Below are 17,500 nucleotides of genomic sequence, written 5' to 3'. Positions count from 1 at the left end.
TTTAACTGTGCATACACCTCTGAGTCCATTGAAACACACACACACACACACACACACACAGCTGTACAACCACTGCCTCTTCTGCACCAGATAAATCAAAGCATGAGGGGAACACACGTACAGATGTATGCTGGGTAATGGAAGCAATTTCAACACACACACACACACACACACACACACACACACTGGATTACAGACTTCACGTCTTGGCTCTCTGTGTTGGCTGAACCCTGTTTTCGGGGAGACTCGCACCGTTAAATCATCTTTATTTCTGTGCGCCCGAGGTTGTGTGACATCCTACAGGACTAATGCTAGTCTCCTGCCTCTAGTTTATATGGACACCAGGCCGTATGTCCTGCTGAAGGTGATTTACTCCACTCTGTGTGCATGAGCAGAGACAGCTCCAATGGAAACCCCTGACCCCAGAGAGAGATGTCAGCCACGTTTCCAGTGCACACACACACGCACGCACACACACACACACACACACACACACACACACACACACACACACACACACACACACACACACACACACACACACACACACACACACACACACACACACGTGCACACGCACGCAAGTAAGACGCAAAGATGCAAGTGTAAAATAGCAAAGACAATAGCCCAAGACTTATTGACTTATTTTAGATTTTATTTTTAACAAGACTATAGCCCAATACTTATTTTAGATTTTATTTTTAACAAGACTATGGCCCAAGACTTTTAAACAGTTGTTCTAGAATCAATGTCTTGTAACCTTGTTGTTTGAATGGTCGATATTTCACAATACAGTTCTTCTACAATCACTTCCTATTCAAGCCTATTGCAGTCCAGCATGACTAGCCTAGAACCAGTTTGGGTCTTACTCACAGACTACTAAACACCGCAGGCATGATTGGGAGAAAGGCCAGGCCAGACTTTAGACATGGGGAGAGAGAGAAAACATCCAACTGTGATCTCACCCCATTCAGAAACTGAGCCGACTGAGTAAGCTGCTTCTTAATCCACTTCAATTGAAGAATTAGTCTGTCTCGATCCATAATGCAACCCAGCGTCTTCGAGACCCGACTGTCTCAATCCATAATGCAACGCAACGCCTCAGAGACCTGACTGTCTCCATACATAATGCTACGCAACCCTCTGGAGAACCTTTGGAGAACTGATGTGGACTCACAGCTCCTGAGTCACATTATGTACCATTACCACACAAATCACACCCCCAGACACACACACACACTAATCTTTAATCTCCAGAAACTCCATACAACACACACACACACCAACTACTTACTGAACATGCACACGTGTGTATGAGTATACCCAGTGTTTCCATCACGCAGGTGCACACACACATACAATTAAATCATTTTATTGGAATCCTAAAGATATAATTTCACATCCAAAAGTGTGTACTAAGTGTGTGTACAAGTTGTACCAGTCCAACATGATGTTGATGTCTCTAAGCACACACACACACACACACACACACACACACACACTCACCAGGTTTTTGAAGAGTGCGGTGACCTCACGTGTAAAGACGGCCAAGTTGAGGAAGCCAGTGGAGACCTCGTTATTGTCCTGGCACAGGTGGCTGTTCCCCAGGTTCTCCAACACCTCTATATACTGATCCTTGTTCTCCACATGCGCTGGAACACACACACACACACACACACACACACACACACACACACACACACACACACACACACACACACACACACACACACACACACACACACACACATTAGTGCTTTTATTTGGATTAATAGTAAGACGATGGTGAAGGTGACCGTGAGGAAGAGGTCAACTGAATTCACAAGGTCAAAATGCAATTTTATGCAATTCTATTAAATTATTTTTAGTATTTATTTACATAGTGTTTAATAATAAATAATACATTTGTAGTTTTGCTCCTTATCATATAGACAATTTGGCAAAACAACCCAAATGTGTGAAAATGTGTTCATTCTCGGTTGACAACATATACACATAATGCCACAGACTCAACATATAATAATACCACAGACTCAACATATAATACCACAGACTCAACATATAATACCACAGACTCAACATATAATACCACAGACTCAACATATAATAATACCATAGACTCAACATATAATAATACCACAGACTCAACATATAATACCACAGACTCAACATATAATAATACCACAGTCTCTTCTGACTTTTTGTTTTGTGTGTGTGTGTGTGTGTGTGTGTGTGTGTGAGAGTTCATGGATGTTCCCAAGGCCCCAACACACAAGAACAACTCAGAGATTGATTCAGGCGGTCTTCCAAGGATTCATATTTCAACAGATATGCAAGCACTATGCATGCTGCACTGACATTGAGATGTATACACACGCACACATACATACACAGATACACTCGTATATACATACATGTCACACACACACAAACACACGCACACGCACACACACAGTATGGGGCTCAAAACACAAAACTACAGATAAGCAGACAGAATCAGTCAGAAACTATCTCATCAGAGATCTCCAGTCTAAGGGGGTTAAACTCTCTTTGAGTCAGTGGTTCCCTGAAATAAAAACATGTGCTTTTGGTAGTCAGAAAACCAGAGATTTGGAGCCTAAATGCAAACAGCCAATCAAAACACGACCATGTTTTTCAAACCTCAACATCTGAGTCATCTGCAGGCATAACTGTGTAGTGAGCTGGAATGAGGAGGTTGGGGGGGGGAGTCATGAAGAACTATGAGCGCCCTCACAAAGGGAGTGAGCGCTTACTGCGGGTCTCCCCCTTCACTTACTCAGACTGTTTGAAATGTTTATACTGGAAGGCTAGTACTCCCAAGGTAATGACACCAAGATATTTAACTTGCTGTAAGCCATATGTTTCAATACTGAAGTTCATTGTCTTTCACAGAGACACATAACTAACATTTAAGTGCATAGAGATGGATAACATAAGTGCATAAGGATGACTAGCATAGAGATGACTAGCATAGAGATAACTAGCATAGAGATATCTAGCATAGAGATATCTAGCATAGAGATAACTAGCATAGAGATGACTAGCATAGAGATAACTAGCATAGAGATGAGATATAGATAGAGATATCTCACATTGCTAAATAGAGATATCTCAGGTGTATAGTGATGGTAATTTTGATACCACAGATTTAATAGAGAGCCAGTCAGACCAATAGTATGAAAAATCAGGAATAGAGTTTATTTACAATGATGCGCATCAAGGGAGAGACAGCATGACTTCACCTAAAGATCCATCAGCTGCTCTAACTAGACAAGGAAATAGTTAGGGTTTAAGCATCCTTCCAGGCTGACGGGAGATGGCGTTGGTCATCCCATCTCACGTGGACTACACTGAATCAGACCCTGATTAGTGGCAGCCTGGCAATCCGGAGCAGATAGCTACTGACGCAGCCATGCAGAACAGTGAAACACTGCAAAGTCATAATATTCCTGCTTATCTCTAAACACAGTCACACAGAGATATAACAGGGACAGTACAGATATCATACAGTCATTACATAGAATCATACTTTTAGTATCAAAGTGACCCACTAATGAGAAATGCAGAACATTAAACCACATATTGGAATATTGGACATAATGCAGAACATTAAACCATATATTGGAATATTGGACATAATGTTCTATTCCACTTTCTCTCAGTCCCCCTTTTTCAGCCTTTATGGCTGGAACATTTAATCAAATAATGTCACTATATAAAATATAAATGATTATACACTTGTTTCATTAAAGTTAGTCAGATCCAAATAAGCAGGTACATGACTGGATTTAACTGATTTCTTCATAAGTTGTGAAAAAATAATAATAAGTTCTGAATCCAATACTCTCAATAGGGAATGCATGCATATGCACAGACATGGCCAGCATAGATGTGCAGACATGGCAAGCATACGTGTACAGAGAAGGGTAGGGGTAGAGGTGGCTAGCAGAGGAATAAAGAGATGGTTAGCACAGGTGTAGAGGTATACCTAGCTAGCATAGGGATACAGAGATGGTTAGCACAGGTGTAGAGGTATACCTAGCTAGTATAGGTGTAGAGAGATGGTTAGCACAGGTGTATAGCCAACACTGGTCTATAGTGGTTAGCACAGGTGTATGATAACCAACACTGGTGTATATGATAGCCAACACTGGTGTATAGTGGTTAGCACAGGTGTATGATAGCCAACACTGGTGTATAGTGGTTAGCACAGGTATATGATAGCCAACACTGGTGAATAGAGATGGTTAGCACAGGTGTATGATAGCCAACACTGGTGAATAGAGATGGTTAGCACAGGTGTATGATAGCCAACACTGGTGTATAGTGGTTAGCACAGGTGTATGAGCCAACACTGGTGTATAGTGGTTAGCACAGGTGTATGATAGCCAACACTGGTGTATAGTGGTTAGCACAGGTGTATGATAGCCAACACTGGTGTATAGTGGTTAGCACAGGTGTATGATAGCCAACACTGGTGTATAGTGGTTAGCACAGGTGTATGATAGCCAACACTGGTGTATAGTGGTTAGCACAGGTATATGATAGCCAATACTGGTGAATAGAGATGGTTAGCACAGGTGTATGATAGCCAACACTGGTGAATAGAGATGGTTAGCACAGGTGTATGATAGCCAACACTGGTGTATAGTGGTTAGCACAGGTGTATGATAGCCAACACTGGTGAATAGAGATGGTGCAGAGAAAGAGGGAAAGTCCCGTTCCCGCCCTGGTAACGTCTTAAGTTGTATAATCTTCAAGACAATCGATTAGATCATCGGCTTCCTGGGTATGATACAGCCAGCACAATTCGGTTAGCATCCCTGCTAACAAAAGCCCACTGCACTGGGAGCTAACTCCCACTTGGCTAGGTCTGGCCTATCTGTTCAAGAACAGCCAACATCGCTTACAACAGCTTTAAAGAGGAGTGAAGGGGAACTAACGGGAAAAGAGGGAGAGAGAGGGGGAGGGGGAGGGAGAGAGAGAGAGAGAGGGAGAGAGAGTGGGGGAAGCGTCTGGAAAACGTCAGAACATCAAAGAGTTTATGCGAGGGTATGCGAGGGTGTGTGAGTGTGTGAGGGTGTGTGAGTGAGTGTGTGTGAGAAAGAGAGCATCACAGGGGAGAGCACAAGAGGCTGTGTCTCATTACAATAGCAACAAAACAATGCAGTGTTACAGGGGTGTGTCTGATGTGTGTGTGTGTGTGTGTGTGTGTGTGTGTGTGTGTGTGTGTGTGTGTGTGTGTGTGTGTGTGTGTGTGTGTGTGTGTGTGAGAGTGTGTTTCTGAGTGTTTGTGAGCTCATATGGCTGTGGAGTCTTCGGTTCCCCATGCAGACAAGGAGGACCTTGTTCCAAGCGCACACACACTAATGAATGGGCAAATGTAAAATGTGGAAAAACAGCATCCCTGCCTTAATGATGGGGATCAAGCGCAGGAAAACATGGCTGCCTGCCGCCCCTCTCACCCGCAGCCAACAAACACAAACCACCAGATACAGGGACCACTCAGAGGGGAAGGGGCTGTGGGCTGCTCTGTGTGTGTGTGTGTGTGTGTGTGTGTGTGACAATGTATGAGTCTCTATGAGTCTCTGGTCAAATATGTGTGTATGGGTGTGTGTGTGTGTGTGTGTGTGTGTGTGTGTGTGTGTGTGTGTGATCTAAGTCATACTAAAAGAACAAAAAGATAAATAGTTCACAGCTTGGCTGCTCTGGAGGAAAAACAGGCTCCATACCCCACTCTCTGACAGATGGACTCTGACGACACACACTCGAGGTCACACACACTCGAGGTCACACACACTCTCTCCTGCAGAAGTGGAAGTGACAGAACTGCATCCAAATGCCCTGAAGTCCACTGGTGCTGAGCTCACTGCCCCTTATTTGAATGCTGGGCACAGTGCACTGGTGCTGAGCTTACTTCACCTTATTTGAATGCTAAAGCTAATTCGATAACTAACCAAAATCAACTTGCTAATTTACTACCATGTGTGAGATCCTAAGCACAAATAAATATCAGTGGGTCAGCTGAATGCTCCAACACACTACAACTGCTTTAGTTCATACACAAGACAACTTTACTTTTGATTGTTTGCTTGTTGCCTGACTTGGAACAAACAGCTCCCTGGGAGATGTCCTGCAAGACTGCAACTTGAGCAGTCGCACAGCAGTAAGAAGCACGCAGACGCATCCCAAGCGCTTGAGCAGTCGCACAGCAGTAAGAGGCACGCAGACGCATCCCAAGCGCCAGGTGTTGGGTAAAGTTGCACGTAAATGTGATTAATGGGCAGATGCATCACTTACTCCCATAACATGTTTCATTATTCAAGCATGGTGATGTATTGAGCGTGGGGGTGATGTATTGAGCGTGGGGGGGATGTATTGAGCGTGGGGGGGGGGTGTATTGAGCATGGGGGTGATGTATTGAGCGTGGGGGTGATGTATTGAGCGTGGGGGTGATGTATTGAGCGTGTGGGGGTGATGTTTTGAGCGTGGGGGGGGTGATGTATTGAGCGTGGGGGGGGGGGTGATGTATTGAGCATGGGGGTGATGTATTGAGCGTGGGGGGGATGATTGAGCATGGGGGGGATTTATTGTATTGAGCGTGGGGGGGATGTATTGAGCGTGGGGGGGGGGGGTGTATTGAGCGTGGGGGGGGTGAGATGTATTGAGCGTGGGGGGGGGGGGGTGTACTGCATCTACAGGTTTTTGCATGCTGTATGCTGCTTGGAGATGACTCATTCTTGACCTTCTATGGTAGTTGAGAGGATGTGTGTGTGTGTGTGTGTGTGTGTGTGTGTTCCCCAATGGTAAAGACTGAGTCAGCCCCCCACACAAACACATTCCACAAGAATCCATCAAATCACACATACATACACATAGATTCACATTCACAAGTAATCACTGCTAAACGAGGGTGTCCAAAGACAACCAGAGCCTGCATCGTCAGGAAGCTGAAGTACTCTATACCTCTCTCTCTCTTTCTCTCTCTCTCTCACACATACACACTCTCACACACACACTCACACACACACACACACGCAATCACTGCTAAACGAGGGTATCCAAAGACAACCAGAGCCGGCATTGTCAGGAAGCAGGGGCCTCTCCTGGTGTTACCGGAATGGCCCCATCTGATTCTGGTTAGGATGGGGGGGGGGGAGAGAGACGAGAATGAGTGTGTGTGTGTGAGTGTGTGTGTGTGTGTGAGAGAGAGAAGGGAGGTTAAAGAGAGAGGGGAGGGAGTGTCTGAGAGAGAAAGTGGGGTTGGAGAGTGGGTGTGAGTGTGTATGAGAGTGTGTGGGTGAGGGGGATAGGGAGTATGTGTGTGTATGGGGACTGTGTGTGTGTGTGTGTGTGTGTGTGTGTGTGTGTGTGTGTGTGTGTGTGTGTGTGTGTGTGTGTGTGTGTGTGTGTGTGTGTGTAGGGAGGAGGTCCCAGCACATGTGGTGTGTCATAGTGAGTGGAGTATGAGTGGAGAAACAGTTGGGGTATCTCTCCAGCACCCCCTCCAACCCCCCTGCCCACTCCCCCAAACACACACACACACAAACTGACAAAAACATCTTCTCTTGCCCAACCAGAGCCCTCAAACCTCTGAGTCACACAACGTTGTGGTGAGGGAGAGGGAGGGAGAGAGAGGGAGAGAGAGAGAGAGAGAGAGAGAGAGGGAGAGAGAGACAGAGAGAGGGAGAGAGAGACAGAGAGGGAGGGTAAAAAAGGGAAGAAAGTGGGGTGACATGTGGCGCTGTGGAGAAAATGAGAAGCAGAGCTGAGTATGGGAGTGTGTGAGTGTGTGTGTGAGAGAGCTGAGCTCGGCTCGTCTGGCCACAGGAGGAAACGCGCTGCTGGGAAGCGCTCGTTATCGCCAGGGAAACGCGACTCAGCAGTTAGGACTGCGCAGGCAGTTCTGGGTCAAGCGGTTACATTTACACACAGGCACGGAGAACCCCTTAGAACCCCTTAGAGAACCCCTTAGAACAGCCTAGAACAGTCACATGCTCCGCGGAGATGGGAAATCTCTCTCCTCGGACTCTTCCACCATCGTCTGAGCGAGCGAGCGTCCCCGGTCTCAGAGCCAGCGACACCGCACACACACCGCACACACTGTGCTGCTCCTCAACACACCACACACACACACCACACACACTGTGCTGCTCCTCAACACACCACACACACACACCACACACACTGTGCTGCTCCTCAACACACCACACACACTGTGCTGCTCCTCAACACACCACACACACACACCACACACACTGTGCTGCTCCTCAACACATCACACACACACACCACACACACTGTGCTGCTCCTCAACACACCACACACACTGTGCTGCTCCTCAACACACCACACACACACACCACACACACTGTGCTGCTCCTCAACACACCACACACACACACCGCACACACTGTGCTGCTCCTCAACACACCACACACACACACCACACACACTGTGCTGCTCCTCAACACACCACACACACACACCGCACACACTGTGCTGCTCCTCAACACACCACACACACACACCACACACACTGTGCTGCTCCTCAACACACCACACACACACACCACACACACTGTGCTGCTCCTCAACACACCACACACACACACCACACACACTGTGCTGCTCCTCAACACACCACACACACACACCACACACACTGTGCTGCTCCTCAACACACCACACACACTGTGCTGCTCCTCAACACACCACACACACTGTGCTGCTCCTCAACACCACACACACACACACACACCACACACACTGTGCTGCTCCTCAATACAACACACACACACACTGTGCACTGTGCACTCCTCAATACACCACACACATTGTAGGGTTCTTCCAAAAAAGCTTCTAAGCTAAAGCCACAAAATGGTCTTCTGGAACCCCCTTCGGTTCCGAAGTTCCAAGCAGAATCCTACCTCAAATGCTTTTTCCAGTAATTGCACTCTTCCAGACTGCAGACTGTCCATTATGCATACTAATAGGAGACAGGAGGGTGCTGAAGGAATTGGGGGGGGGGGTCAACCCCCCAAGAGAAACCTCTTTCATGCACAGACCGACCACAGACCAGAGTTACATGAATGTTTCAGCTTCCAAACAGAGAACCCAGTGAGTGTGTGTGTGTGTGTGTGCGTGTGTATATATATGTGTGTGTGTGCGTGTGTGTGTGTGTGTGTGTGTGTGTGTGTGTGTGTCTCACAGACTGACCGTGTGGCTGTAATGGCCTTTGTGAGTGTTTGCAAGCACATTCCTCGACAGACTTTCACTTTCCTTCTCACACAGCGGGTCAACACTTAGCGGCGTAACACTCGCCTGGACAGGAGAGGGAATCAGCCAATGATCTGATGAGATGTTGATATGCAGCGTAACACTCATCAAATCCCTGGACAGGAGAGGGAATCAGCCAATGATCTGATGAGATTGTGGATATGCAGCGTAACGCTCATCATAATGATCTGATGAGATTGTGGATATGCAGCGTAACACTCATCATAATGATCTGATGAGATTGTGGATATTCAGCGTAACGCTCATCATAATGATCTGATGAGATTGTGGATATGCAGCGTAACACTCATCATAATGATCTGATGAGATTGTGATATGCAGCGTAACGCTCATCATAATGATCTGATGAGATTGTGGATATGCAGCGTAACACTCATCATAATGATCTGATGAGATTGTGGATATTCAGCGTAACGCTCATCATAATGATCTGATGAGATTGTGGATATGCAGCGTAACACTCATCATAATGATCTGATGAGATTGTGGATATTCAGCGTAACGCTCATCATAATGATCTGATGAGATTGTGGATATGCAGCGTAACGCTCATCATAATGATCTGATGAGATTGTGGATATGCAGCGTAACGCTCATCATAATGATCTGATGAGATTGTGATATGCAGCGTAACGCTCATCATAATGATCTGATGAGATTGTGGATATGCAGCGTAACGCTCATCATAATGATCTGATGAGATTGTGGATATGCAGCGTAACGCTCATCATAATGATCTGATGAGATTGTGATATGCAGCGTAACGCTCATCATAATGATCTGATGAGATTGTGGATATGCAGCGTAACACTCATCATAATGATCTGATGAGATTGTGATATGTAGCGTAACGCTCATCATAATGATCTGATGAGATTGTGGATATGCAGCGTAACGCTCATCATAATGATCTGATGAGATTGTGGATATGCAGCGTAACGCTCATCATAATGATCTGATGAGATTGTGGATATGTTGCTAACCCCAGCTCTCTGCTCAATGCCGTCTTGAACAAGTGGACAAATCAAAACACCTGCACCTGTGCGATACTCAACGCCAATACAAATACTGACCGATGTGTGCGTCTGTGTGTCTTCCACAACATCTGAGTGAAAGCTGCAGCATAAACAACAACAACAACAACAACAACAACAACAACAATTCCCAAACTATTTCACATCCACATCAATCCAGTCTTTCACATCCACATCAATCCAGTCTTTCCACATTGGTGTTCATGACTCATGTCTGGTCCAGAAGGATTCACACACAATGTGGAGTGGTTAGTGGTCAGGCTGTTGGTTGTTTTCTTCTCCATGTTGTCCACAGCTGTGGAGGTCTACAGAGGAGAGACCTGTCTCCGTTCAATAGGATTCACAGACAATGTGGAATGGTGTACTGAGGAGAGACCTTTCTCCATCCACAAGTGTGTGTGCTATCTCATGTAAAGCAGTGCTGTGTGTGATATGTGAAGTGTGTACATGAGTCTGTATGTGTGTGTGTGTGTGTGTGTGTATGCTTTTTCATGTACTGTAGAGCAGTGCTGTGTGTGATATGTTAAGTGTGTACATGAGTCTGTATGTGTGTATGTGTGTGTGTGTGTGTGTGTGTGTGTGTGTGTGTGTGTGTGTGTGTGTGTGTGTGTGTATATGTGTACAGCGGGGAAAATAAGTATTGAACACGTCAACATTTTTTTCAGTAAGTATACTTCCAGTGAGGCTATGAAATTTTCAGCAGACATTAGTATTAACTTAGGTAATCCACACATATACACAGGAAAAAAAGTATTGAACACGCTAAGAAAAAGCAGTACACAAAGGCAAGGAATGACAAGGAACAAGCTGGAATCTATAAGTAGTTAGAGAGTAATTATCCCTCCTATCTGTGCAAAATTAATATAAGCTGGCTTAGTACATACTGATGGGCTATAAAAAGTTTTTTTGTTTCCAAGGTGTCACACAAGAAACATTTCATGATGGGTTAAAGCAAAGAGCTCTCGCAAGACCTTTGCAACCTTATTGTTGCAAAACATATCAATGGAACTAGTTACAGATGCATTTCAAAACTTCAGAATCATTCAATAAGCAGTATTGGAGCCATTATCTGCAAGTGGAAGGAACATCACTGCATCATCAACCGGCCATGCACAGGATCTCCTCACAAGATTTCTGACCAGGAAGTCAGAAAGATAGTCAGAAGTGTAGCCTAAGAGCCAAGGACCACTCTGAGAAAATTCCAGAAAGATTTTGGAGGCAGCAGGTACAATTGTTAAAGAGAAAATCATAGGCAATGCACTCCACCGCCATGGCCTCTATGCACGCTCACCCCGCATGACTCTATTACTGAAGAAAAACATGTCGAAGCTTGCTACACAACATTTGGACAAGCCTATGAAATCCTGATAGAATGTATTCTGGTCAGGCAAGAGCAAAATAGAACTTTTTGGATGTCATACTACACACCATATTTGGAGGAGAAATGGCACTATGCATCACTCTAAAAATACCATACCAACAGTGAGGTTTGGAGGTGGTGGTATCATGGTGTGGGGCTGTTTTTCATCTCATGGTACTGGCGGACTTCTTACAGTTGAAGGAATGATGAATGGAGCCCTTTTGTTCCGGGAGAATCTTGCCATCCACCAGGATGATGAGGATGAGACATGGCAAGACCTTCCAGCTGGACAATGATCCAAAGCATTCAGCAAAGGAAACTCAGAGAAAGGAAATCAAGGCCCTGACTTCAATCCAATTGAATAGTTTAGGAAGTTAACTAAAGATCAGGATTCACAAGAGGGACCCCTAGAATCTTCAATATTAAAAGACTATCTGTTTAAAAAAATGGGCCAAAATCACACCGGAATACTGCGACTATTAGTTTCATCATACAGGAAATGCCTTGAAGCTGTCATTTCAAATAAAGGCTCTTCCCCAAAGTATTAAATATAAGACATTTCAGCAAGCGTGTTCAATACTTTTTTCCTGTGTCATTCCACTTTATTACACATAACTCTTAACCTGACTCTCGCCAGATGAATTTCGCTCCGCCTAGCTCCACTCATCCATCTGGGACCAATCCATTGGAGTGTTGCTTCAGAAGGCTGGGCCTAATCAAAAAATGCTTGCATATGATTGAATAAGCCACTTGTCCGTCATCTATTGACGTGCTACTTCAACCACTCACATCGAAGCCAACCCGTGACGCTGATAACAGTCTCACAGTCGCTTCTAGGCTATGTCACATCTATGAAGAGGTCTCAGATGGATGTGAGTGAAGCTAAGCGAAGCTAAGCGGAATGAAATTCATCTGGCGAGAGTCAGGTTACATAACTCTACCTATGGACTTTAATGTTTGGATTTTTTTATATGGGTGGATTATCTGAGTTAATACTAATGTCTGATGAAAAATCCATGCAAATAGCCTCATTGGATGTATCCTTACTGAAAAAAATGTTGACGTGTTCAATACTTATTTTCCCCGCTGTATGTGTGTGTGAGTCTGTGTGTGTGCTTTCTCATGTAGAGCAGTGCTGTGTGTGATATGTGAAGTTTGTACGGTTTCATCCACATTCAGGGAAAATGCCAAGTTAAGTGTGTGTGAAATGGGTCATGTGTCGTTGTGTTTGTGTGTATTGTGTGTGTGTGTGTGTGTGTGTTTTGTGTGTGTGCCCACATGTGTATTGTGTGTGTGTATGTGTGTGTGTGTGTGTGTGTGTTGTGTGGTGTGTGGTGTGTGTGTGTGCATGAGTCTGTATGTGTGTGTGTGTGTGTGTTGTGTGTTGTGTGTAGAGCCTTACCTAGTCCAGAGTTGTGTATGGCCTTCACTGTCTTCTTCAGCCTCTGAAGAGCACTCTGATCCAACTCCAGAGACTGGAGAGAGAGAGAGAGGGAGGGAGAGAGAGAGAGAGAGGGAGAGAGAGAGAGGGAGGGAGGGAAGGAGGGAGAGAGAAAGAGAGAGAGAGAGAAAGGGAGGGAGAGAGAGAGAGTGGGAGAGGGAGAGGGAGAGAGAGAGAGAGAGAGAGAAATGTCTGTCTGTTAGTCAGCAGGTAAACCTGAGGTATTCACGTCAAAACACCAACATTGGGATTACAGTGTGCCTCAGGCGTGTGTCCAGTCATCTTCTGAGTCATCATGGAGACGCACCTCGGGCATGTGTCTGAGAGTCGTAGCTCAGCTGACCTGACCTGCTCTGCGCTGCAGCGTGACTCAGTCCCCGTGTTTTCCCACGCTGTGAGAGCACGTAAATCCCATTTACGATACCCAGCTAGGTAAACCACAGCATTCAGCTGACAGCTCTACGTGGGTGTGTGGGTGTGTGTAGGTGTGTCTCCAGAGTGCTTAGAGAGAAAGGGTTGTGTGTGTGTGTGTGTGTGTGTGTGTGGGTTTGCCTTTTACTGGAATCTGCATGCTGGCATGGCTGTGTCTGCAGGGGTCCTCGGGGCTACATTCATTTTTAAAGCCTTCACCCAGACCAGACCAGACCAGACCAGCTTTATGGCACACTACTACTAAGTAAGCCAGCTGTAGTACAGTTTAATAGCCTGACTTAACACAACCGCCACAGGTTGCATGTACACACACACATACAAACACATCAGGGCCGTAGTCACCATAGACATTGAGGGGGACGTGTCCCCCCCAATATTCAAATATGACCAAAATGTCCCCCCCAATATTCGGACATAGAAAAATAAAGAAAGAATAAAGCGCTATACTAGGCCTACAGGAAACCAACACGAATCTGAAATGTAATCAAACGTAAGTAACGCACAAATTAGTGACCTATGGTTCCAGAGTAGCCTACACCCCTGAGTGGTTTGTCCTGGTGATTTTCCGTTTTTCGTTAGTGGCATGCGCTATCAAAAGCTTCCATTTACTGCACCCTACTGCGGTGAGGTAGGGCTGTCAACAATATTGCAAAAGCTACCGGTACACTTTTCACAAAACTTCTTGGAAAGGTGTAGCACAGGCTAAGGAAATCCCATACATGTTTGGACCCGATCAGACTGAAAGGGAACATTTTCCATATTGTAGCCTAATGATAGCGAAAGTGAAACGTTTTATTTTAAATTATGAATTTGTGCAAGCCTGTGTCATTTCTTTCACGTCTTTCAACATAAATAGTGCATTCATATGCTAGTAGTAATGCCAGAAATTACCGTGTATAGGCCTCTTAGAAATTATTGTTGCATCTTGCATATTATTTAGATGCACACTCAATCGCACATCCATGCAGGCAAAACGTGATCAAATGTGGCGACGTTTACAATACGTGATAGCCTACAGTTAATGTGAATCGCGGACAATGACCAAAGAAAGGAATTTGCACCTCCATTCACCAATTAAAGGCTGTAGTAGGCCTATGTTTCTACATGTTGGCACAAAACGTCATTTCAGTCTATAATGCATACAGGGGTAACATGAGGTGAGTCAGACAGAAGAGGGGCCTGTCTTAGTAGTCTATTCCTGAATCCTGTCCCTTTAAACTACGTTAAAATTGTGTGATTAGCCGCCAGCATAATAAAATCTAAATTAAAAGACAAAATCTCAAACCTATGAATCTAAGCCTTAGTTTAAAAAAATCTTCAGGTGTAAGTAATAAGTCAAAGAACCACATTCTGTGTAATATAGAGGTTATCATAAGATACTCTAGTTTGTAATTTCTTTTAAAGTATACATTTTGAACACAAATGGAGTCACGGGTCCAGGGACGGACCAGTGAAGTTGCTTCTTCTCCAGCCTTCTCTTTTCACAGGGGGGGGTCCGTCAAAAGTTTGGAATAACCTAATTGACTGACCTAACTAACGACTTGTTTGTGATTTTTAATAATATTTTTGCATGGTAGGAAATGTATTGAATTTCTGTTTGGGGGTCCCTCAGACCCCACCACAGATTTGGTCCCCCCCAATGTTGACATCATGACTACGGCCTTGAAACACACACACAGAAAATATATATTACCCTATAAATCACACACACACACACCTTCTCACTGCTGAGGACATGAGATCAGAACAGCAGCAGCACTGAGGCACGTGGGAACTGCCAACTGGGCATCATTACAGACAACGCAGCAACCAGCTACCAGCACCACTGACCTGACCTGCCCACTGGGCATCATTACAGACAACGCAGCAACCAGCTACCAGCACCACTGACCTGACCTGCCCACTGGGCATCATTACAGACAACGCAGCAACCAGCTACCAGCACCACTGACCTGACCTGCCCACTGATTTACTGCCAGCTGTTCCACACAAGTCTCGTCCAGTCAGTCACTATGGTAATGCAGTACAGGCTCCTAATTGGATGCCGGTTCATTCCATCGATGCTCCACGACTATTAAGCGCGCACCACTCGCCATGAGGGCTAAAGGTCGTTAAACACTCACGCAGACACTCACGCAAACACTCACGCAGACACTCACGCAAACACTCACGCAGACACTCACGCAAACACTCACGCAGACACTCACGCAAACACTCACGCAGACACTCACGCAGACACTCACGCAAACACTCACACAGACACTCACGCAAACACTCACGCAGACACTCACGCAGACACTCACGCAAACACTCACGCAGACACTCACGCATGCCTCTGCTTGCTTGGCCTTCGTACAGAACAACATTCTGAATGGCTGTTTGGCATCACTTCAGATGCCCTGGCGATGCTACATGCCCTTTGTGCCCTGTTGGCATCACTTCAGGTGCCCTGGCGATGCTACATGCCCTGGCGATGCTACATGCCCTGGCGATGCTACATGCCCTTTGTGCCCTGTTGGCATCACTTCAGGTGCCATGGCGATGCTACATGCCCTGGCGATGCTACATGCTCTTTGTGCTCGTGTGTCTCCGCAGCCCTGCCCAAAACTGTGCCCAGGGAATGCCTGGCAGCGCGCAGCGCACGGGCACCATTGGCATCCGAGCAGGACAGGCGGGTAAACAGGAGCTGAAGGGGTCAGGCTGGTTCCACACACACATGACATCAGAGTGTCTTTTCCACTGCAGAGACACACACACACACACACACACACACACACACAACATCAGAGTGTCTTTTCCACTGCAGAGACACAGACACACACACACACACACTTGTGGTCAGAGAGTACTTCTCTCTATGGGCCCACATAGTGTGTGTTTGTGTGTTTGTGTGTGTGCAGTTGGATCTCAGTCGGGCCCAAGAGAAATTACATATTTGATCTCTGTCTAGTCAGGATACACCAAGGACCAGGCAGCATGACTGCCTGAAGCACGCGCACAGACACACACACACACACACACACACACACACACACACACACAGACACACACACACACACACACACACAGACAAACACACACCACACACACACAACCATGTACAAATGCGGCAACACCCAAACTGCTTGCTGTAGGCGTTTGGTCTTCACTTATGCAACTGTAGGGCAGCACCTTGACCTGCCTGGGCCTGGCTGCCCGTGGCTGCCTGCGCAGGGCCAGGTGTGCGTGTGCGAGAGCGAGTGTCCATGTCTGCAGGTGTGGGAGAGCGAGTGCCCAGGTGTGGGAGAGCGAGTGTCCATGTCTGCAGGTGTGCGAGAGCGAGTGCCCAGGTGTGGGAGAGCGAGTGTCCATGTCCGCAGGTGTGGGAGAGCGAGTGCCCATGTGCGCAGGTGTGGGAGAGCGAGTGCCCAGGTGTGGGAGAGCGAGTGTCCATGTGCGCAGGTGTGGGAGAGCGAGTGCCCATGTCTGCAGGTGTGGGAGAGCGAGTGCCCATGTGCGCAGGTGTGCGTGTGCGAGAGAGATGTCCGCAGGTGTGCGTGTGCGAGAGAGATGTCCGCAGGTGTGGGAGAGCAAGAGCGAGTGCCCATGTGCAGGCGTAGTCATCAGTGTGCATGCGCGTGTCTGATGGAAGATTCCCATTCATGTTGTTGCACAGCACATTCCTGAGCGCTTTTCAATCAGGCTGACAGAGTGCTACTGATGGGACGTGCTTAAACATCCACCAACACTCCTCCGACCTCAAGCCTCAACCTAACCACCCCACATGCTAACATGTCCTCAAGTCTACAGTCCCATCTACCAACACACCTCCTCAAGCCTCTACCTAACCCCTCCACATGCTAACATGTCCTCAAGTCTACAGTCCCATCTACCAACACACCTCCTCAAGCCTCTACCTAACCACTCCACATG

The 17,500-nt window shown here is 46.3% G+C and overlaps 1 protein-coding gene across 1 annotated transcript in view; it reads right to left on the bottom strand.

The window, feature by feature from the left end:
• The window catches only part of asap3 (ArfGAP with SH3 domain, ankyrin repeat and PH domain 3), a 62,847-nt gene that overhangs the window by 39,707 nt on the left and 5,640 nt on the right, over positions 1-17,500 (bottom strand). The window contains exons 2-3 of the mRNA XM_076295541.1: positions 13,118-13,190; positions 1,507-1,652 (exon numbers count right to left, since the gene is read on the bottom strand). Coding sequence (XP_076151656.1) covers positions 1,507-1,652; positions 13,118-13,190 — 219 coding nt within the window. The remainder of the gene's footprint in view (positions 1-1,506; positions 1,653-13,117; positions 13,191-17,500) is intronic.

Source organism: Alosa pseudoharengus, unplaced genomic scaffold (assembly GCF_046254945.1).
Source record: "Alosa pseudoharengus isolate Yale_2024_CS ecotype anadromous, Long Island Sound unplaced genomic scaffold, YU_APseudo_1.1 YU_APseudo_1.1_scf_2, whole genome shotgun sequence".
NCBI classification, from domain to species: domain Eukaryota; kingdom Metazoa; phylum Chordata; class Actinopteri; order Clupeiformes; family Clupeidae; genus Alosa; species Alosa pseudoharengus.
This window is presented reverse-complemented; position numbering and strand designations above follow the sequence as displayed.